Consider the following 24683-nt stretch of genomic DNA (forward strand, 5'->3'; position numbering starts at 1 on the left):
GCATTAATAAGCACTTTAAGACTGTCGGACATGTGCTGCTAAATGTATATTGTACTTGAGTAAGGATGGCATTTGGTAAACCAATACTTATATAAATGTATGATGTATTATACTTTTATTTTGCTTGTTGCTATATGGTTGTATTCATACATACCGAATAAAGCATTTTGAAATGAAATGAATGATTGTGGTAGTCAGGACTCCTTGCACAAAAAAGTACAACTAAATGTCAATCTGAGGAATTTTTTTAAATCCAAATCATCATTTGAGAAGGTTTTGTATTTGCTCGAGAGAGATTTTTCTCCAGATTGCAAATTCTGCATGTTCTGGATCACGATCTTTGCAAAACTACTGCCGGAAGTCTGATAGAGTGCCGGAATGATGTGTTTGCGATCACACACTCTCACGGGACCATGCGGCAAGCTGCCAAACCTTGTGCCGCTCAGGAACACTTGGGAAATTTCGTCGGCGAATGCAGGCATCCTGGAAAGTTGCTCCTGCATGTGCAAACATGCATTTTGAGTGCCTGAACACAAAAATAAATTACTCCGTTGTGGAATGTGGAATTTTTTGGTAACTCCGTGTTCTACACGGAACAAGGAGTTGCCAAAAATCCGCAAACTCTGCGAGGGAAGCAGATTTTATGCCCAGGGTTACTATAAGGCCGTGCACAACAAAGGACAAGCATACATCAACAAATAACTGACCTTCCACCAGCCAACCTGACACCTTAGATCTGCTTCCACCTCCCTAGCAGACACCCAATCGATGCGCTGAACCAACAACAGAGGATGTTTCTTCTTGCACCTGGCAGCCAAGCCTTGGAACAACCTTCTCTGCACCTCAGGACAACATCATCACTCCAGCAAGTCAGGAAAAAACTCAAGACCTGGATGTTCTAATGAACAACCCACCACGCAGATGCCAGCATCTCCAGCACCTTGAGACCCTCATTGGTGAGCTGCCATGCTCCTAAATGTTTGATTGGTTTGGGAAGTCCCAAGGCTGTCACAAAAAGACTACAGGTCATCTAGAATGTCACGGCTTGTATATTGTTGAAAATCCTCAAATGCCAATCCACAACTGCATCCCTGACACGCCTGCATTAGCTACCAGTGCTCAAAGTAATTAATTTCAAGGCTCGTTGCTTGGCTCATCAAGGAATGTATAAAAAGGATCCTATGTTAATTCAGAAACTACTTTCACCCTACACCACTCCAAGAACATTGAGCTCAAACAGCCAGCAGCTGTTTGCAGTACCCAAGATAAAGAGAACCAGGAGCGGAGGAAGCTCTTTCGCATTCCTGATTCCCAAGCTCAGAAACACGCTCCCACAGCATATTAGTGATCCAGCGAAAGCATTATAATAGTTTTAATGTTATCACTTACTTCTGCTACATACTCATTTATCGCTATCTCTGTACTTGGCCCTCTACAGTTAGACAGATCACAGCTTTACCCTCACCACAGAGGTGAATGGTCCTCTGATTTTTCTCCTCTGATAGGTGGGAATTCGGCTCTCCAAAGCACAACGTTAGCCACCCAATGAGCACCATTAATTGGTGAGTAACTCACAAGTTTGAGAACAGATTCAAATACACCACTCTCTGGACTATGCTATAGAAAAAATCTATTGCAGTAGGAAAGGCCAACCTGCTAAAGAAATTAAGTTTAACTAAAAATATGCAGGCTAGGAGCTCTGGTACCACTACACAGAAAAAAGAACAGAACTTGGTACTCTGAAAAGATTTGTTGATTCTCCCTTTAACGCAATGGTATTTAAATAGAAAATAGCACAGTTCAATGACAGAACATTAGGACACAATAATAGTCTGTGACATTTGGATTATTGTAGCAATGATCTGAAATCAATACAGATAAGCAATCGCTTAAGCATTTCAGTCAGGAATATTACAACAAGTAGTACAAGACTACACATTTAGTCAGAGATGCGCATCCAATAAAAAATATTTTTAAAATAGTCATCAGATACAAGGGTACAGATTCTTACCACCATTAAAGGCAGCTAATGGTTCATTACTCTAACATCATCCAAAGGTTCTAAAGCAAACATCAAATAAAGGTCCCATAAGGGCGAGCTCATAACATAAGCAAAAAGGGGTAGTTAGACAAAATCATATAGTTCAGCAAAGAATAATTCCAGTTCACTGCTTAAGGCAGCAGCAAAAGGCAGCAGAAAAAGGTGGTCCAAATGTAGAGATCAAGGATGGTTTGTAAACCTAGGAAAAGCATTCAGTCCTTTTGTATAGAAAAGAAAAAGTATTGCATCTAGTACATCCTTCAAAAAAGGGAAAATAATGGTGTTACTCCTCCTTTGGGTTTCTTATTTTATAGTCTTTATGACTCGTGAGTGATGTAGTACCACTCCACAAGTCAATCTATTGTATGATTAGTTTACGTATACTAAATACAATGTGGTTATTCCTGCCTACAGGTTTGTCAGCGGTAAGAAGTTTTCATTGTATAAATCCAAGCCATTAGGTTATGGTTCACGTTCTCACCAGACTATTTCACAGTGAACTCCTAAAGAAATGTCCTTTAAAAGTAAGATGATACATGTACAGAACAAATAAGGCAAAACTTGCAGAAATGTCAAGGGACCATTGTATTTATCTATGGGGAAAATGCAGCTTTAGGAAAGAACATGTTTAACAGGCCTTAAAATGGATATGTCAGTTTTAAACTAATTAAACCTAATTAGAATCAAATACAAATAATAAAATCATCATGTCAAAATAAGAGAAACATTATAATGCTTCTTCAATGTATTATTACGCAAAAGTAATTAACCTTAACTATGGTCTACTGCCACAAATTTCAACATCCTTAATGTAAATTATTCTTATAAATCTTTTTACTAAAATGGTTTTTTGTCCTCTATAATCGTTACAGTCTTCACTATCACATTTGTAAATTTCAGCTTCCTAACTAATTTTATTGGATGCTCCACAATCTATTCATGATGCATTTCAATGTAAAGCAATAGAAATGCTAAGGCACACCATTAGCACCATTAGTTTAACCAGTAAAAGCATAATAGAACATAATTTTCCTAAGTAATCTTTTTATGTAAACCGATTATTAAGCATTATAATCAGTTAGCAATGCATTTCTCTTTTTCTAACACTCTCAAGCATGCTTTTAAGGTGCTGTTTTACTTAACTTGTCTCAACTGCTCTATCACTTCATCTCACACGGGCAATGTGCACTTTCAGGTTTCTATGTCTAAAATCAATTAATGTGTCAGGTAAAGTGTTTTGAATTATTCAGTGTCGTCACTGAGAAACTGGAGTCAGAACCTAAATTCTGGTCATTGTTAAAAAACGTTCTGTTCAGCTTACTTGATCAGCTTGATTAGGACCTGATGCTGGTTTTTAGCACTGGGAGGCCCTTCTCGATGGACATGCGCTCTAGAAAGCCTCTTGATTAGAATAGAATGGAATCTGCCTCTTATTTCTTCCCTCCCACCCTTGCTACCATATTGAATTCCCAAGGAACTTGTTAAATTATAAGGAGTGGGCCCAACACGTTTGGTGGCTGGAATGGGACAGTCAAGTGTAACTTAGTAGAACAATGATATCTATTTAATAGTATTTAATGTTAGCAACTTAAAAGAAATACAAGCATGTTAAATAATATCTAAGCTACTTTTGTTTTGGCCATAAGGACTGATATTGAGCTGAGGTCAGAACACAAAGGTTGCTTTGATCGATAACTGTCTTCACAGTTCCCAGGGCACACTGGCCAGCCCGACAGTATATGTCACTTTAGTTCTAGAGCAGTTCTTTCCAAGTGAAGTCGATTTTGCAGGCATACATACTTACTTGCATCCATGTTGTACAATATTGAGGCAGGTTCCAGTGCTGAAAAACCACATACACATTTCTTTAACTGACAGTTTGATAGATGGCGTATCTACAGTTTTAAATAAGGTTTTAGACCTACTTATGCTCTGCAGGAAGCAATTATTGTTCTTGCACAGGAAAACCACCGAAGTCACGTGGACTCCTTTGAGGTCGAAGTGTCTGATTGCTTGGTAGTGAGAAGGCAAGTTTGCCTTATTTGCAAGGTTACTTAGCAGGGGTCTTCTGAAGAGCAATCATCCAAAATGTCTACCAGGAGGCTTCTTAGGAAGACGAGCATTGACAAAGGTGCGGGCAGCTGTGATGTCGCGACTGCTAATTCTTTACGTCAGCTGACGTGTGACAGTGACATCGATAACAGAAAGATTCCTACAGGGGAACGCGCAGGAGGAAGTTTGCCTCGAAGTCGCAAAAAGGTGAGCGTCGGTTCCTTAAAACGATAAGCGAAATCCCAAACCGATGCATCTGTTTTTGTAAGTAGTACATTTTTAATTAAAATAAAATAAGTAATATTATCACCAATCTAAGAACGGAAAATAAATGCTTGAAAAAAAAGAAAAACATCAGCTTTGTTCTGGAATGACAGTTGGAGGGAGTTTTATATTGCCGCGTCTTAAGCAGATATTCGATTTAAGGATTTTAAATGTTTAGCTCTTGAAAATTCTACCTCCCTTTTAAGCCGACGAGTTGTTTTTCAGCGTTAAACTTACTTTCGGTTGATAGCTGGCTGAGAGGCACAGGAAATGGTGATTCATAACCTAACAAGGTGCATGTTAGAAGAGGTGTACACACTGAAAGCCCTCTTCGTGGCTGTCTGATTCATTGGCCTGTGTATATTCACATTGGGCATTTCATTCTATACGTAGTGTTACAACAGCTTTTGCTTGAATTGGCAAATATAAATATATACACACACACACACACATATATATATATATATATATATATATATATATATATATATATATATATATATATATATATATATATATATATATATATATATATATATATATATATTTTTTTTTTTTAATTAATGCAATATGTTACGTGGCATTATTTTAGACTTTTGTTTTGCAGTATGTTTAGTGGGTTCTGTGTTAGTTCGTTGCATGTAAGTGTATCTAAAGTCACAGCATATACCAGGCTATGTCACTGTGGCACTACATGTGGCATGCCATTACACTGCATAGTCTACACAGCAGGTAAGACACTTAAAAGCATATTTACAAGGTGTTAACGCCACCAGAACGTCACTTTTTCTGATGTTCTGGTGGCGGTATCCTTCGGCTTATTTACACAGAACTGTTAAGCCACTTAATGTGGCCTAATGTTGCCTTGTAATTAATGCTCATATTCACGCAGCATTTATCGTGATAAGGGTGTGCAATGGGTGTTGCAATAGGTGTTCCGCCGCAACACCCTATGCTGCCCCATATTTAAAAGGTATCGGGCAGTACCAAAAATATTGTTAGGGAATATCTGGTCTTAAGCATGTGATATGAGGAGAAATGTTTCATTTCTCCACCTAATTTGCTCTATCCATGTGTGCTGCAATTTGCAGCACACATAGAAACAGCAAATCGCCTGTAAAGATTGCTTATGTGTGGGAAGGTATCCCTTCCTGCACATAAACAATCACCCCTGCAGTGCAGGCATCCTTGCACATGGCGCTAGGCAGCTGCTTTTGAGCCAGCGCTAGTTGAAATGAAGGGGTGCGCCACATTCTTGTAAATACGGTGCATCCCTGCGTTTTTTACTGATGGAGCAAGGCGCTACCAATTTTGCTGTAAAACGGCACTCCGCCAGCTGCTAGTAAATATGCCCCTTATTGTTTTCTTCCCTTTACCACCTCCTTAATATATTTATATAATTTATAGTGCAACTTCAGTTCTGGTTAGGTCGATTTTCCACAGGAAAGGTATTCGTTTTCCTAATGCATTTAATGCTGTTTGACGAATCTGTACAAAATTTTTCAAAAAATGTGCATGCACTTTAGGTTCTTTACGGTAATTTATGTGCAGATCCATCAAGTGGGGCAAGAAAAAGAGGGAGTGGACAAAAATGTAATTTATAATTTTTTTCCCATAGGGTTATTTGTTCATTGATACAGACCAAAACATCTGAACGGAATTACGCCAAATTTTGAACGAAGATGGAACCTAACTTAAAGATTTTGCTTTTGTGTGTTTCTTGTCAATTTGTTTGGTATTTTTAAAAAAAAAATGAATTTAAATGGATTCAGGGAAGGGCATTATGAGATTACATTTTAGAGCTATCTGGGTTGTAAATTTGCGATTGTCTGCAGATTTGTGAGTACAAGTATACATGGCTCAATTTATAAAACATCAAATCACTTATTTGAACTGTGGAGCTTTACCCCCTTTTATCCATTGTTGAATTGCGGGCTGCAGCACAAGCCACAACAGAAAAAAATTACTTTTTAAACATCCATGCACCGTGTTGCAGGCACCATGCGGTGAGCATGGTGCCTGCCACATGGTGCATGGATGTTCACAGGTGCCCCCAGGCCTCATAGTAAAGCCTGCAATGAAAAGCGGGCCCTGCCCCCAAAGTCACTTTCCGACAGCCTTTCAATGTTTTAAAGGCCGACATGGAAAGGCTTTTGGGAATGGACATTATAAGCCTGACATTTGGGGATTATCTGTCTGACCAACGCCCCAACAGGATATCTGATCCTGTTGGAGGCGTAGGCCTTTTCCCCAGGCCACAGCAGTCTGACCGACTGCATCGTAATGCGGAGGTCGGGCCACTGAGTCCGATTGTCAGGCGGCTCGCCACAGACAACTTGCCGGTAGCGATCCCCCCAACATTGTAATGCGCCCCTATGCTGGGAATAGGACAACGTGCATCATGGGGCGGGGGGGACCTACCTTGACCCTCAGTCCCATGATACATTTAAATAAAAATCAAAAAACGTATTTTTATGAAGGGATCTGTGTCCAAACATCTACCTGTGACAGGTCAATTCTTTGGGGCATGTGTATCTCAAGGATAACAAGGCAATTTGCATGACTACCATTTCCATTGCCTTTAAAACCACAGAACAATATATTGCCGCTCTCTTAATTTCCAAGTACTTCCCTTTTTGCTTTTGACTTTCAGAAGGTAGTAAAGTAAAAGAGTCAAGGCTTACTTTTGGAAGGTGATGTGTGGTATATGTTTTAGTGCAGCTACCACTTGTATCACTCACTAGAAATATAATGTTTAGGCAGTACTCCTAATAAACAAGATAACACTGCATTTATGTTAAATAAAACTGCTTACCCTTCATTATACGTTTATGTGCATGTTTCCAGAATAGATACCATTCTGTTAGAGATTGCAGTTAGTCAATTAAAACATTGTTTGTTGTATAATTTTATATTCGGATTTCAGTCTCATAGGTAGGGGGAAGGGCACGCATCTCGGTTATCTGACTGCAAACACTGACCACACTATGCAGACTGTGTGATTCAGGTGTGATCTCTCTGGTTATCATGGTGAATGCAGATGAGAAGTTGCAGCTGCAGCTTACAGCACAGAGAGTCAAAGACCTTCACAGGGATGGTCCCCTCGATGGGGAGGCTGCACTGGGCACGCAGTAGATAACTTGCATCTCAAGCAAATGAGATTGCAGTGTGGGCAGGATGTGAGCTCCTGTGTAGCGTTTTTAACAGAGTTCACAGACTATTAGATTTGGCCCTCTCTGCAGGGTCACCCTCAAGAATTCTGCTTCCACCCCTTCACATTTTGCTCAATTCATGTTGGTTGGCTTTAGGACTCTTTACCACTGCTAATCAGTGCTAAAGTGCTTTTGATCCCTCCTTTAAATTTGTTAAAATTGGCACACACCGGTTTGGCATATTTAATGTACATAGAAGTTCTTTGTACACCAAGGGCATGTAAATCAAATGCTACTAGTGGACCTGCAGCACATATTGTGCTACTCACTTAGGTAGCCCTAGGTCTGCCTTTGCAGCCTGAATGCTTCTTAAACTTCTAATTCGACTTGCCAATATATCCCCCTTGCCATTCCTTAAACTTCCCTTTTATTGCAAATTAGTCACCCCTAGGGTAGGCCCTAGGTAGGCCACGGAGCAGGGTAGATTGTAAATAAAAGGCTGGACATGTACTTTTAAGTTTTACATGTCCTGGTAGTGAAAAACATCTAAATTAGTTTTTCACTACTGTGAGGCCTACCTCTTCCAAAGGATACAATTGGGTTGCCTTATTACAATTAATAGGAGCTATCCTTGGATTGCGAATAGGAAAGCATTTTGTGGTAGGTGTCTGAACATTCTTAAATACAAGTCCTCTTTAACAGTAACATTTTCATTTTTAGTTACAACAATGAAAATAGCAATTTTAGAAAATTATCATTTTCCTGCCCTAAAAGGTCACATGACTGGGTGTAGATGGCAGTTGGACTATGTTTGTTCCTCCCAGACAGTCATAAAATAGAGGGAATAGGTGTGCCTGGATGGGCTATCAACTGGCAGGATGGGGGTGGAGCTGAGCACAGTCCTGATTGCAACTGAATAGGCCTTACCCTGCCTTCACACAAAGGAATTGTCACCACTGCATTGTTCATGCAGCACACTTGGAGGCAGGGCAGGGGTAGCAGGAAACCGCAAGCCCTTGAAAGGGAATTCTCCAGAAACGTCTCCTACTTCAAAGGAGGCAACATGTGTAAAATGGGGACCCTCAGACCCACTCTTCAGTTCACTTCCTGGACCTGCGGAAAAACTCTCAGAGTATTGCCTGCTGCTATGGCCTGATGTGAACTCCACAAAACTGCTTTGCAGCTCATGGAAGGATTGCTTTGCTACCTGGAACCTGCCTTGAACCCTCAGAAGCCTGCCCTGTTTCTTGATCCTTGTTTCTACACTTGAACCTAGACCTAGCAGAGTGATTGCAAGGGTAAGTTGGTGGACTGCCTGATCCAAGCCTCAGGAACAGAAAAGGCTCTGGCCACCTCCCCAGTCTAAGTGAGTCCTCACCTTCAAGTGGTGCCCCTCCAGTCCTGAATCCTTGGTGGTGATGCTTAATGTGCCCTGACAGCCAAAATCCTAAACTTGACACAGGATATTTTGGGCTAAAACTGCTCTGAGCACCAAGAGAAGACGGGGACCAACCTGCTTATCTATCCACCCAAGTTCCATCGCTGGTTGGCCTGACTTTGAGGCAGCTCCCCCTACCTTTTTCTCTGCTGCAGCAAATCCTGTTCAGCGGTCCTTCGGCAAAAGGGTATCTGGAATACTGGAACTATTGGTGGCTACAGGCTCCACCTTCATCCCCCTGGAAATTTTTGACTTCCAAAAAAGAGACTAAGTCCAATTATAGAAATCTTCACTGAAACTTAGTCCAGCGGTTCCCCGAAGAAGATACTCTTAACTCTGATGGTAAGCGCCGAGAGGGACCAATCCACTTTTTGTATCAGACTCGTGACTCATTGCAGTCAGACATATTTTTCAACTTTGACCCGGTCTGGTGCAACTTGATGTTAGTGGTTGGTGCTTTGTTATTTAGGCTGCTATTTTTTCCTTAAACTGTAAAAATTGATAACTCCAGGTCTACTGACTGAATGTTTGTTGATTTGGTGCGAAATTATGTTAATATTTCTTAAATTGGTGTGGAATTTTTCTTGCATTGTGTTTTCACTTTAATACTGTTTGTGTGTCACATACATATTTTACATATTGCTTCTAAATTAAGCCAGACGGCTTTAGTGCCAAGCTACCTGAGGATTAAGCACAGTTTAATTAATAACTGTTGTGGTTCATCCTGACGGATTGTGACTGCTCCTTGAAAAGGGTCACCCCCCTTCAACCAACAACACAATTTCTCACACCGATCTTTGAGGGGGTTATTATGAGCAAAGCAAGCTCTACTTAGGGAAAAACACACATAATACGTATTGGGACACCATGTTAATCTAGTAGTCTGCTCAACAGTGTCTTCCCTCTCTTCACAAACACCAAGCTTCACTCGACAATTGCAGTATCACTTTAGTTGGGCAGAGTCTCCATGTGTCCAGTCTCAGCAGTCTCTAACAAGCACAGTTCCTCATGGCAAAACACACTGGAGTGCTGGATTCAGCCTCTGAACTGAAATATGATAAGCTCTTTACAAGCCAGGGGCTCTAATCCATTCAATCTTCAGGCTGCAGCATCAGCAAAGGAATTTTCTCAGCAGCAGAGTATATTTACTACTCCTTCAGGGGATACAGTTGAAGTATCCTGCTCTGGAATTTCCCTTTGCTTGAATAGGACAAAAGGGGCCGCTTATATTCAGAAATAGTAGCGATTTGTTCCAATCCATCTGATACTCAGATTTAAAGTTGCCATCAAACTTTTGAGGGAACTAGTGAGCAGGTTCTTGTAGGCGGTTTAAATTTCTTTGACAACCAGCTTCCAAATGTGAACTGTCATTCTGGTTTCCTTGGGCATGGCAGGCATCCCTTTTATCTTATTTATAGGAACCAGACATCCCCAGGCCAATTAGGCAGCTAGAGGCTCTTGCTTCTTCAGCAGCTCTGGACACACATCATAAGGAGAAAGCAGGCAATCCATCTCTCCATTAATGGTATATGGCTTTTGCCATGCTATTGCAAATGGTCCTTTATTTTAGTGGGATATTATCATATGCTTCCAGCAGGGACTTTGGCTCCATTCAAGGTTATGTGGATGAAAACTAGACACATGCATTTTGACTTTACAAAGGTTTGTTTGGGAAGTGTGAAAAGGAGAGTAGCACTGAGGGACGTTCTGGAATGGAAGACAGAAGCCCTGGCTACCACTAAACTCAGTAATCACCCTACATCCTCAGGGACTAAATGCACGCAATGGAAGCCAAAACAGGGTGTACTCCACATCCCATGTACCCAACTATCTCTCACACGAGCTCCTCTTATACCAAGAGGCAACAGGTGATGCGGTCATGACAGGCAACACAGATTTACAAAGGAGGAGCTGGTTGGCAGTCTCCCAACTGGGGTGCAGGTATAAACAGACCGTACCTTATAACCATTAATCAGCTGCCACCCACTATTTGCCACGTCATGAATAGGTGCGTACAAACTTTTTTTATGCAGGTTTAGTCTTAAATGTTCAGGATTATTCGCCTACCTATAGTTCACCGAGGTTCCCACTTTCTCGCCTCTAATGCAGTTGTGCATTTTTCAAGTGTTAGATTTTTTTTGTATTCCAAGTGCTTAACCTTTTCTTACAAGTACTGCCAAAGTGTGCCACAATGGTAACCTGGAAGCATTTTGCCTGCTAGTACATACCGTGGTTAGCTTTTCATTGTAAATTCTTTGAAACTGTCACACTTTAATTTCTGAGCAAAGTATGCATGCACACTTCTTGTTTAGAATATCTCTGTGAGCAAAACAGCACAAATTACATTGGAATGACTTCTGTAAGTCCCAGTTTCACAGAAAAGCTCATTTTGTGTTTAACTTCTCAATGGATGCATAGTTTAATATCTGTGTACCAATATCAGCGAGAAAAAAACGTTACAGCTTCTCACACCCCTAGTCATGCTCTGGTCAAGGGTGTGGTAGTTACCCAAGACACCTGGAGGCACCTCATTTAAATATATCACGTAGAAATAAAAAGGAGGAGGGGACTGTATGTGTCCGGAATGTCCATGGAAATATTTTTTACACCACAGCAACACTGGGGCAGAGTATAGTCTGACCGCAGGGTAGAGGAACTTGCAATATATCAAAGATATTTTACACTGCTCCCCAGAAAAACATTCTACTCTCCACCTTTGTGTTTTCCTCAATGTAATGCTTAGTTGGAAGGAACATGCCCATAGAACTGAAGCTGTGGCTCCTTTATTTAGTCAAACTACTCTGGTGCCAGTCGGGGGTTGCTTGTGTTCTCTTTCACAGGGTCCCTGGTCTTTCAATTTAGACTGAACAGTTTCTACTACAGCAGGACCAAGGCTGATTTGCATATGGCTTGTTTTTGATGTGGCACAGTGAGCAAAAAATTATGCGCCGCTGCCTGAGCAATTGCCCATGGTCGAGACGTTTGAGAGTATTTCACCCATCACCTTTGCATTTTATTCAGTGTAATGCCCTAAGGGTGATGGGTGTGCGCAGATGTAGACCCTAGTGCTTGCACGTGTATAGGGAGAACCAGTCTGCTACGGACTACTGGGCTATGCCGTGACACCACAATAGAGAGTACCACTGGCTGCTAAGACAAACTCAAAGTTAACTGGTATGTTGGAAGCAGTTTGTGGAGCATGCTCTAAACAAACAGCAAAAACTTTTTATCCAAGGCTAACTGGGCAGCTGGAGACCTGTCGTGAAGTTGTGTTTCAAATTATGATCAACATAAAACTGTCTTTACTAAATTTAATTTTCAAAATGGAAAGCAGTCTTTCATTAAAGTGGTTTACCTTGCTTCCACCCATAGCTCCTGGAAGTGTCATGGCCCACTTATAGTTTTTTTTTTAAATCCTCAGATGAAGGCTCAGTGAGACGTCAAATCAAAGGCACCGAGCCTGAAAGCCGCCTCACCTTCTGGCTTGACCCAAATCTGGGCTACCGAAATTCTTCTAAATTCCGACGTGGAACTTCTGACCTGGTAAATTATGAATTCCAAGGCTGGCAACATGCACTTGAGTGCCAGCTATATCTAGACACTACTGCGTGTTGCCCACCACTCTAGTATATACCTGTATATTCTTATGTACAACTTTGAAGTACTGGGGGCATTGGTTTCTACACAGGAACACGTTCATTTTTGTTTTTCAGTTTTATCAGGAAGGATAGACCTTTGATCCTTATAATCCTCTCAACCACACTTGAAAGCTTTGTAGAACCTTGTTCTGCCCGGTCTATTTAATGGTCAGCCTTTGCATGTATGGTTACAGCAGTGTCTGACCAGTCAGGAATGCTGTTTGGATAGTCTCAAGTTGGTCCCGTCAGAGATTGTTTATTTGCTTAATTTATTATAATAAAAGCTGCAATCTTTCACTGGGAAAATTCCCACCTTAGATCTCGCCATTTGCACAAGTCGCTTATAAACCTTTTAACTATTTTGTTTTCCATACATTTGAGCAAAACTATTTTCTATTGGTGCTTGTGGTGTCGGGCCTCAGGCCCACATGGCAGTAATAATGGACGCAGGCACTAGGTGAAGCGTTGCAGTAAAAACTGGCCTCAAGCACGTGCACCCGGGCCTCTTTATTGACGGGGTCACGTGACTCGTGACACCAGTGGTGGGTGGGTGTAAAGTGTGGTTTACATCATTTAAACAACTAGACCGTGTCCAGCAGGACACTACATTCCTCCCAAACTTTAATAAAGTTGAGATAAAACAAAGTCCGAACCAGTGGGAGAAAAAATACAAAAATATGCAATCTCATAACTTTAGAAGGAGTCTCTTCAGCTGCTTGCTAGATGACGACGGTGGAAACTTTCAGCTGAAACGTTTGTTCTCTTGGGCTCGATGTCCTGGTCCTCGGGGGGGCGTGCTCTTCTGGACTTGCCTCATGGCAGTGTGTTCTGCAGTGCATTGAGATCTTGCTTTTGGGGTGATGCCCAACAGGATGACCAGATGGTAGACTTGATGCAGGTTGTCTTTTGCTAGTCCGTCGGGTTTCTTCACTGTAGGTAGCTTGGCTTCACATTGCAAAGGAGTGAGTGGTTGAAAGACATCCCTCTCACTAGGAAGCCCCTCTCGCGGGTGTTCTCCTGCCACGAGATGTCCCGGAGGCCCTCTTCTTCAGGTTTCCGCGGAGCTGGGTGTTCTCAGCAGTGTTGCTCCAACTCTACAGTCTGGTGTGAGTGGAGGAGGCGATGAGATTGCTACCTTGCAGTCCGTAGCTCCACCTGGAGGGTGGCTGTTGACTCTTTCCTTTGCGCACAAGTTCCTCTTCTTCCCAGGACATGCAGGATAGACGGCGATGAGGTGAAAAGTCTATGGGTCGAACACTTCTGACCTCACCAGCGGGTGTAACCCTCGAGCATCATGGTAAATGCAGTCTTTAGGCGTGTGCGCCTTTCGTAGCACTGGACGTGTGACAGGCAAAGTTGCAGCACCAACTCTGTATACCGGTGTTTCGCAATTGTTGTTCCTCATCAGCAGAGTGTAGGTTTCTTCAGGGATTACTGAATTGGTCGCCAAAGTATTAACAGGTTTGGTACCCCTCGTGGCGCGAAGATGCAGTGTCCGATCTCGTCAGCTCCAAGGTTCAAGGGAACCATATAAAGTGAAAAGTCTATGGGTCGCACACTTCTAACCTCACCAGCGGGTGTAACCCTCGAGCATCATGGTAAATGCAGTCTTTAGGTGTGCGCGCCTTTCGTAGCACTGGACGTGTGACTCCCCGCTTCTGGTTACAATAATCAACAAGAATACAGTTTCCTTATAATGATGCACAGCAGTACATTACCCTTGAGGACTCAATGTTTTACTGGCAGAAAGATACAGGCTTTCAGTAATTATTCCACTAACATCCCACTAGTACCTTGGCTCAACAGCGGGATATCTAAATGAAGGCAGGCAAGATATATTTGTTACTTCACTCAACTTGGTAATTTACTCTAAGACACAGTAGCTGGACAGGTGATACCTGTGACATTTGTAGGCTCTGAATGACTTTACATAGTACGAGCAAACCCCCTTCCCTACCAATGCTTTACTCTACCTAAACAACCCTGGTAACACAGCTTCCATGTGTGGTAAGTCCCGCTTCAATACGGGATTTCTCTTCCCTATGCAACTTTAATCAAGTAGGGAAAGCTTTATAAACACAGAGTCAGACTCTCATGGGGTAGGATCACTGGCGCAAGTTACCAGAGGGAGGTTTTCCTCAAGCCGTGGTGTTCTTTTAAAGTCACCAGTTATGGTCAGTTAATTGGTTTTATGGAGAGCTGGGAATTTCTGATTCTCCCCTCTCGCCTCAACTTTCAGCACAGAAGCGGGCCCACTCAGAACGCTGAGGCCCGCGCTACACTTCAGGCCTTACCGGATTCCTGGAAATGTGTCCCGGTCACCTCACACGATCGCGCTACCTGAGCTGATCCCGCGGAAGCTACTCGGTGAGATCTCCCGGCCCCAGCGCTGCAGGCTCCTTGCAGCTGACTGGGCTGGGCCTTCACTCTGGTTCCCTCGGCGCTTCGCTCGTCTCCGTCGGCAGCGAGGGAGGCACTGGGCGGTGCAGCCACTTGCGTAACCCGCCCCCTTCCTCTCGGCGCTCCTGCGTCAGCCTTCCTTGGCTTCCGCGACTCCGCCCCAAAGAATCTCAGCTCCGTCAACGAAAACCAGGCTCTCCCTGCCAATGCTCCTCAGTGGGGGCCCGTGGCCAGACGGCGGCAATGCAGTGACAGGGATCTCAGCCACCAACCGCGTTCAGGTAGGGATCTTCCCTCGTTCTTATGGGCCTGGATTCCCCTCAGTGTCAATAGCGATGAGGGTCCAGGTCTTCTCCACACATACCCTATGAGATTAGTTCAGAGGAGGTCATGGGGAGATGGAAAATGCTGGATAGTCTCTGTTATGGACAGTTGAGGTTTCCCTCCCGGTGGAATACCCAGGCTGATTTTTTTTTGGCACTTTATAGGCCGCTCCGGGACATCCTTAACCGGGGCTCTACCAGGGGTTCAGGGCAAATGACGACCCCACAATGACAGGCTTAGTCACTAGGCAGGGGGACACGTCAGCCAAATGGAGTAGCCGCCCCACTGGACGATCGAACCCCTTTTCAGTGCGCTTTCCTCCCTACTCTACCGCTTCACTATTCACCGGGTTCTGCCCTGGCTCTCTGGTCATTCCTAAAATGGCCACCCAAGCTCTGTCCCTTATATTGGCTGACCCTAGACTTCCAGAACCAGCTAGAAGGTTCTAGAGTGTCCCTATGTTAACCTATGGGTCCATTCTCTGAGGTGGCAGTTGTGGCAGTTGTAAGCCACCATTTTGTGGGTCATGTAAATTCAGTCAGAAAGGCACCTAGGCCTCAGGAAAAAACTATGAGGGCAAAAGAGCACCTAACCCCTAGGTCAACACCTGAAAGTCCGGTAGACATAAAAACAGAGAGATTGAGGAGCAAAAAGGGGTCAAAAATAAATAAATAATTAGGAGGGACTACACAAAGGGCAGACAGGTCTAACAGCGACCCATAGACTTTTCACTTTATATGGTTCCCTTGAACCTTGAAGCTGACGAGCTCGGACACCGCATCTTCGCGCCACGAGGGGTACCAAACCTGTTAATACTTTGGCAACCTATCCAGTAATCCCTGAAGAAACCTACACTCTGCTGATGAGGAACAACAATTCCCAAACACCGGTGTACAGAGTTGGTGCTGCAACTTTGCCTGTTACACGTCCAGAGCTACGAAAGCCGCACACGCCTAAAGACTGCATTTACCATGATGCTCGAGGGTTACACCCGCTGGTGAGGTCAGAAGTGTGCAACCCATAGACTTTTCATAGACGGCGATGAATCCATCTCTCGTGTCGGGATCCTCTGCCACTGGTGTCCCTGAGGCCTTTGCCCCTTGGATATCCATGGGCTGGTGTGGAGTGGTCAGTTCTCCTTCTGCCGGACGTCTGAGCACTCTCCACATCCACTCTCCCGCTCAATCCCAAAGGTAGGTGTCACCAATGGTCCAGCCTGTACTCTGCTGTAGTCGACCGTCTTCGGGGAACTTGTAAGTAGATGGCTGTTCTTTTTCTAGTACCATCAATGCTCTCCTGGACATGTGGGTCACTGTACCCGGTGTTGTGGTGCGTGTCACCTCTTCTTCTGGTGGGTGTGTAGACTTGTCACACCTCTCCTCACCTTTCTGGACGTTGCTGTTCTTGATGGCGTCATGCCACATGACTCCTTTCTTCTTCTCCTTCCTTCATGGCGTTGCGCCCTTCTTCTCCATTTTACTTTTTCGTGAAGCGGTCTGGGCATCTCGCTGTCCTTGTCTTCCTGACCAGGCTTCTCCGAGCGGCATGCACTCCGCCCGTTTCCCTCTGGTCTTCTCCTGGCTCTACGACACTGTCTTCTTTTCCACTCTGTGACTGGACCAGTCGCCGCGACTTTCTCCTGTTGATGGTTTCACTTCTGGTTCTTGAGGATGTCGAATTTCGTTGGTCCCTGTTCGCGGACCACGTCTTACTTGAACTTCTCGGACCTCTTGCCGGTCCTCACTGTTGGTCTCTGGCAGTGGTGTTGTTTGGCGCAGGTGCTGATGGCTGGGGTGATGGTGGTTGCCAGCCATGTAGAGACTCTGGATGACAGGTGTTGGTGACTTGCTGGGAGTGTTGGATGTCCGGAGAGATTTGGCAGCCATGTGCCTCCGCTTTGCTGATGTTGACCTTAGGTGGCGGCTTGACACTTTGAGTGTACGGTTCCTCTCTTGCCTGTTGTGGGGCCACCGCCAACTCCATCTTGAGGTGGTGAGAGGGCGGGCACTCAGTGCTGGTGTTTGGCCGTGGCATCTGCGGACAGGAGCAGGAATGCTGATTAACTCAGACTGCCGAGGCTCGGGGATGGACGGTCGCCTGGGGAAGCGTTGGGATGAGACGTGGACTGCGCTTGTTGTGGCTTATGTTTGATTTATCCGTGAGGCTGTATCCTGGGACATCGGTCCGCCTTGGTGGCTGTCTGGCGTGTCAGGGTGTGCTTCTTGGCTGGCTGTGAGTCCTTGGTCTTCTCCCTTTGTTGGCTTGTTCAGCCCACCTGTGCTCATCCGGTCTTCGGGGTGACAGGGCTGTCACACTTCTTCTTTTCTTCGAGGGTTTGCGTTTGGACCTCGTGGCACCTGCTTCTGCCTTTGCTCTGGCATGTTTGGCGGGCTAGTCACATGGTGAGGTGCTCCTTGCTTGCTGGGCGACGTGACGTATGGTCTTGTGTCGCTGTTCGTTGGAGCGCATGGTGTTGTGGCGGCCTGCCACGTGGGGTGTGCGACTCCTCTCTTGTCGATCTTGGGTCGCGGCTGACTCCGTCTTAAGGCAGTGTGAGGGAGGACACCGTGGGTGGTCTTCGGCCTACTGCAGGGCTTCGCTGTGGCGGTGGAGATGTGTGTGCTCTCCAACCTGCGTTCAGTAGTGTTTCTGTGTGGACAAGTTTCCTGGGTGCTGACTGTGCAGTCAGGTTCACTGGCGTGCCCTCCTGCGCGCTTCTGGCTTGGCATGCTCCTCCTTCTTCCTGGAGGCTCTCTTCTGGCACTTGGGGTGCCTAGGGTGTGGCTTGCAGTTGTGCCTGTTCACCAGTACGGCCGGGTGATGCGACCTCTTTTCTGGTGGTGGCTTTAGGTAGCCATGTGTGTGGTGTGAGCTCTGCACCAGTCTTTCTTGCGCTCTTGCTGGGGGCCGCTTCCCTTGAGACGTCGCTGTCTTAGCTGGTCATCTATTCTTGTTGAAGGAGCTGTCCGTGCGTAGCCCTGAGCTTCTTGCGGCTCTTTGCAGGGTTTGGCCGTCCTTCTCTGTACTTGTAGACGTGGCAGGCAGTGCTCCTGCTTCTCTGATGCTGCTTTGCGCTGGTGCAGCTCTGGGCACCATTGGGCTCTTGAGTGTGATGGCTTGTATCGCAGCGTCTTGGTTGCTGCTTGAGCGTGATCAGTCTTGCCTAGGCTGGAGACACTTTGGGCCCCCAGAGACCACTCCGTGTTGTGTAACAGTTCTTCCCCTTCGAAGGTCTGAGCGGCCTGTTGGGGTGACGCGCAACTCACCCCGCCTTCGGGTGCTTCTCTTAGGGCTTTGCTGCATGGAGTTTGGCTGCCTTTGAGTCCATCACTTTGGCTGGATGTTTCATGGCGAGGATACTTTGGGCTTCCTGGAGGCTCTCTCTCATTGGAGTTTTAACAGTCACTCTCCTGTGTAGAGGTTAACAGTGTGTCTCTTGGAGCTGTGGCCTTTTTCTGGGTTTTGGAGTGGCTACCCAGTGGTGCTGCAGTCACTTCACATGGTGGAGAATGTGTGGTTAATGCTCCTTTTTATAATTATAAATGTCTTTCACCTTGTCTGCTCAATAATTGCTGCTGACTTGGTACTGTTGCCAGATGCATAGAGCCTGTGTCATTGCTTGTTTTTTGATTGGTTCAAGTAGTTATTTACACATGCGTGTGAGCAGGGCTGCTGTCCAAGGCACAAAGTCCTTTCCAGGGGGCACTGGGTGCAGTCTGCTCCTTTGTTGGAGGCACCGGTTCTGCCTGGCTATGGTCTTTGTGACACTTGCTTGGTGTCAGTAGGGGTGACTTGACTCTTCTCACTTGGGGTGGTGTCCGATTACCACTGAGGGACAATGCACTTCTTCCTCCTTCGCTGATGGAAGAATGACATGGGACAAAGTAGCAGCGAGCTCTGGTGCTTGTGTCTTTTGCTGTTGCTGGCAGTGCAGGAGAATAGCATAGCATTCTAGTTTTCATATTTTGTCGTCATGGAAAGGCATGGAGCTGTCCTTTACTCTGCTGCAGCATTGTTTGTTTGGTATTGCTTGTTCCCTCTGTCGGGCTGGGGCGCAGTGCCTCACACAACCACCAGGTGGCGCCTGCCTTTCCTGCCTAGGCCGCAGTAGATTTACCGATGGTGCAGGGCCGTACCGATCACTCGGGCTCGGCGGTGGGGAAACCGGCACCGCCGGTGCGAGCATCTCCATGAAGTAGGTGGGAGCATTGTGGGCATTGCGGTGGGTAGAAGGGCGGCTTTACTTTAACACCTTGGCTGCTAATGGTTTTCCCCTTCTGTGCTGATCCTGATCGAACCCCATTGTTCATGACAAGCTCAGCTCATCATAAGCACAGCTCCACTGTGCCTCATGACGAGCTGAGCTCGTCATGAGCATGGAAGGGGTTAACAAAGATGGCCTTGAGTCACTCAGTTGGCCGGTCCGGGGTCAGGGTTCCCTGCTCTGACAGTCAGTTCGCCACTCGGTGTTGCCACTTCAAAACAGGTCTGCAGTGGTGATTGGCAGTCGCCTGCTTCTTGTTGCACCGGAATTTACAGCACTGGGGCATTCTGCATTTGCTGCGGGTTACACTGTGTCTTCGGCGTGCGGGTGCATCCACTCACCATGCCTTTACCTTGTGCCATCTAGGCGACCGGCAGCCGTCTAGCACCACTCGAGCCTCGATCCACAGAGGCTGCCGAAGCACTGAGATTAGCAGGTCATGGGGCGCGGCAGGCGAAGTGTCGCCGTGGGGTCGCGGGTCCTCTTGCAGCTGCGGACTGTATCAGCATGGGGCTTGTTACCCGGGGTGGCCTTGGGCTCTGACCTGACGCTCAAATGCCTTTCTGTTGCAGGCTGTCTTACTGCTGCGGGCTGCTTCCTGTACCGGTATGGGGCTTGCTTGCAGGAACAGCCTCGGGCTCTGGCTAGCCCCCTGGGTAGACGCTGGCTGCATGGGCGAGGAACGGGGCAATGTTGTGGGGTGCTCGCCTACCCCGGGATCGCCCAGTCACTTTCCTCTGCCTCAGACATTGGGGTGGGGGCACGGCTAGATCGGGTCGCGGCTTTGTGACTGCGGAGAGTGGTGCTGTACCAGATCACCACTGCAGTCACTGGGGCCATGGGAATCGCCGTGGGATGCCGCCTCTCACGCGCGTCCCTTTTCTTCCCCCACGAATGACGAGAATGTGGCGAGCTGCCAGCACGCAGGATTAACTGCCCACCTTCGTCGCCAGTGTGGTGTCGGGCCTCAGGCCCACATGGCAGTAATAATGGACGCAGACACTAGGTGAAGCGGTGCAGTAAAAACTGGCCTCAAGCACGTGCACCCGGGCCTCTTTATTGACTGGGTCACGTGACTCGTGACACGAGTGGTGGGTGAGTGTAAAGTGTGGGTTACATCATTTAAACAACCAGACCATGCCCAGCAGGACACTACAGAGCTGTTTTATCCTTTTCCCAAAATGTCCCCCTTTTGGTCTATTTTGGTCAACACATTTTTATCTTTTTACAAAAACTTTGTGAGGTTACTGAAGTTCTTTATTAATTCAGAGAGCAAGGGGCACTCACTGAAACATTTGTAATATGTCAGGCTAGTTTCAGTCAGATGTAGCAATAGTCACCAGCAATCTACCATGAATAAAGGTGCAATGCTTTCAGATTCCATGTAAAACATTGCTTAAACATTTAACAAAGAGTGCCCTTGTGTCAAGCCATGATTACTTCCAGACCTTTTACCTTTGGAATATTTATTTACTTACCTATTTAGGGATATTTAAAACTCATTCAGTTGCTAGGTCTCGGCGCTCCAACACAAGCACAGCTTGATCCTAGTAAATGGTAATGTTGATCACTCAACCGTCAGAGGCCTAGATTATTGCCGTCTTCATCATTAACGTATAAAGAACATAGCCAGGCTTTTAATTTCCTCCTAAACTTAAGCAGAGTTGCCTCAGATCTTATGAGTAACCTGACAACGTTCCAAAGTTCAGAGGATGCTAATCTGAAAACTCTTCCGCCAAACGCTTTATTTTTATTTTTAAAGCCCTAGTGGGTACATACTTTACAAAGGTTTTTGTTTAGAAATAAGGTACCATTGTTATTGTAAAACTTACAAGTCATACAAGCTGCTTTAGACCTAGAGCTATCAGGGTCGGACTAGGACAGGCCCGGGCACCAAAATAAAAATGGCCCCAAATAGTAAATTGAATAGCTAAAAATGTGTCTCCTGTTCGCAAACTGGTGCAGTTTTGAACTTGTAAAGAAATGCTGTACAAGTGTTTTGAAAAGTATGGAATAGTGCATGAATTTGGGCTTGCTGAAGGCAATGTTTGTTTTAATATCGAGGAAATTAGTTAAAATTGGCCCAGCAGACCATAAAGGAGGCCCATAACCAGCCACAACACCCGCCCACACACTGACTTGTCAGGTCAGCAATTTGGGCACTGTCAATTTGCCTTATAGGCCAGTGTGACCGAGTGTAGCTGATATAGGTACATCTAGATTCTCTACATGTTCCTTGAAACAAAGATAGCCTAACTGCCTCTTTTGCATTACTGAAGTGCAGTCTGGACTATACAAATCTTCACAATTTTGATCCTTTGCGAGAAGAACAGAAAAGGAAATATTGTTTTTGGAATGTAGAGACTGAAACATATGGCAATTGTCACCATGTAAATCTTTGAGTTGCAGTCCCAAATTCTCCATTAAAAGGTCCAGATTCTTGACCATATGTTAGACCTGGCACCATTGGTGTGGGTTTCCCCTGAATCTTTGCCTTTGTCCCTTGTATTTTTGCTGTGTTTTGGACTTCGTTTTTGCGAATCCAGATGCTTTGGGCACTTTGCCACTGCTGTTCATTGCCGAAGTGCAGGTGCTCCCTGTAAATTGTATTTATGGATTGGTGATTCCATGATTGGCATATTTGATTTACTGGTAACATCCTAGTACAGTGCACTGTGTGTGCCCAGAGCCTGTAATTCAAATGCTGCTAGTGTGCCTGCAACACTGATTGTGCCACTCACATAAGCAGCCTGTAGTGTAACTCAGACCTGCCACTGTAGTGTCTGTGCGCAGTTTGGTACTGCCATGTCGACTTGGCAAGTGCACCCAATTGCCAAGGCCTAACCTTCCCTTGTACTACATGTGAGTCACACCTAAGGTAGGCCCAAGGTACCACCCTGGGTAGGTTGCAGTGTATTTGAAAAGTAGGACATGCCCTGATGTGTGTTGAAAGTCCTGATAGTGAAATACTGCCAATTTAATTTTTCATTATTGAAAGGCTATATGTCCCATAGGATAGAATGGGAGTTTATTTATAACATCTCATAAATATGGCGTCCCATTGGGACAAGATTGGAAGCTAAAGTTTAGCATGCCTGAACCTAGAATATAAAGATGCATCTTTTAGTGAGGATGGTTTTTACATTTTGTGTTTGAAAATACTACCTTTAGAAAGTAGGTTTGTGTATTGACTGTCCGGCTTTGGAGTGCCAGGGGCTGAGGATGTGCATTCTGTTCAGACAGTCACGCCAGGGAAGGGGGGGGGGGGGGTTGTGAGGTGTGTCCTGCCTTTCCAGGGTGAGTCATGGCTGGGCCGAATAGGCCTTGGCTGCATTCAGAGTAGAGGGAGGCGATTTCTTTCAAACCTGAATGGGCCTAGTCTGCCTTGGACAATGCTGTCTCCACCTCCTGCCAGGAAGCTGCACAAGAGAGGACAGAACTGGATTTGGCTGGGCAAAGAGCTTCTCTGCCATTAGAGAACAAATGATTTTGTGCTATAAAGAGTGGGGCCCAGACACCCGCACTTTAGATCATGTCTGGAATTCGAGAGAAACATTTGCCAAGGAGAAGAGCTGGAGAAACTGAGGAGAAGTACTGCCCCTTTGCTGTTCGTTGTCTGGGGTTAGCCTGCAGTGGCTGTTTCTGCCAAGGAAAGGACAAAGACCTTGTTGTGTGTTGTGTCCCTGCTTGAGGAAGATCTCCAAGGGCTGGAAGTAGAGCTTGCCTCTTGTTTTGTAGTCTCAGGGATACAAAGACTTCACCCTCAGCTCCCTTGAACTCCCTTTCTGGGAGTTCTTACCTGCCAAGAGGCATCTGCTGCTGTTCTGGGCCTCTGGAGGCTAATCCTACTGTTGGGAGCTGGAAAACTAAAGCAACAAGGAGAAGCGCAACGCATCAGTCACCAGTTTCTGACGCATCACAGAAGAAACCGACGCAGTGCCTGCAGGCAGCTTGAAAAATCGCTACACACCACAACGAGTGCACTGATCTACCAAGGCCGAGATCACTGCACCAATTCTGATGCAGGCCCTGCTGTGCAGCTGCAAGAACTACCTCATTGTGGGACCGCAGCTGAAGAAATCAATGCAAGTGCCATTGCTGCGAGAACCGATGCATCCCCAAGCCTCATACATTGCACCAAGGTGCCAAGTCTACAAGTACACTGCCATGGCCCGTGGAGGGAGTTTCGGTGGGGTGGAGAGGCGAGGCGGGGGAGGGGTAGGGTGGGGGTGCTAAAAACTGGAGTATGGATAATTGAAGGTAAGTAAACAATTTAATAAATCAAACGAATTTCCTAGCGCGCCCTGCATCGCAAAATGGTTTTAACATTCTGTGTTTGAAAATACCACTTTTAGAAAGTGTGTATTTTCTGACCTAACCATCAGCATGACTCTGCTAGCTTGTGTATTAGCTGTCTGGTGTGTGAGTAATCTTGGCTGGGGGAGAAGGGGTGAGTCAGCAGGGCTGAATAGGCACATCTAAACATAGATGGGTGGGAGGAGTAGCACCTGGGTCTGAATAGGGCTGGACTCACCTTCCACAATGCTGGCCCCACCTCCTGTGGTGCGTCTGGTGACCCTGGCCCACACTGACAAAGGAAGAAGGTGCACACTGGCAGAATAAACCGAGAACTGGCTTGAACTAGGTCCAGGCCCCTCTGCCTTCAGAGGACAAAGGATTTGCTGATATAAATATTGGGGCCCAGACCCCAGAGATTTAGATTACTTCTGAACTAAGGAACCTGCCAGGAAGAAGGACCGGGAAAGCTGAAGGAGGAGTACTGCTTCTAGGTTGCATGTTAGAGGGGTTGGTCTGCATTTGTTGCTTCTGTCTTGAGCAGGGAAAGGACTGGTCTGTGCTTTCATCACCCTGCGGTTAGAATTTTCTCCATGGGCTTGAAGTAGAGCTTGCCTCCTGTTGGAAGTCTCAGGGATAGAAAAAACTTCAGAGAACTCACTGGAATCAAGGAACCTGCCAATAAGAAGAGCTGGAAGAGCTGCCAGGAGGAGTACTGCCCCTTTGCTGTGTTGTTGCTTTGTTGAGTTGGCCTGCAGCTGCTGCTTCAGCCTTGGGCAGAGGAAGGACTGGACTGAACTTGCTCTACTTGTGC

At 45.7% G+C, this 24683-nt stretch overlaps 1 protein-coding gene across 1 annotated transcript in view; it reads left to right on the plus strand.

Moving 5' to 3' along the window:
• Positions 1-4094: 4094 nt before the first annotated feature.
• LOC147662075 (cytohesin-interacting protein-like) overlaps positions 4095-24683 on the plus strand; it is a gene marked incomplete at its 3' end in the record, with an annotated part of 72621 nt that continues 52032 nt past the window's right edge. The window contains exon 1 of the mRNA XM_086951130.1: positions 4095-4300. Within this exon, the coding sequence (XP_086807256.1) occupies positions 4130-4300 (171 nt within the window). The remainder of the gene's footprint in view (positions 4301-24683) is intronic.

Source organism: Lissotriton vulgaris, unplaced genomic scaffold (genome assembly GCF_964263255.1).
Source record: "Lissotriton vulgaris unplaced genomic scaffold, aLisVul1.2 SCAFFOLD_909, whole genome shotgun sequence".
Classification (NCBI taxonomy): domain Eukaryota; kingdom Metazoa; phylum Chordata; class Amphibia; order Caudata; family Salamandridae; genus Lissotriton; species Lissotriton vulgaris.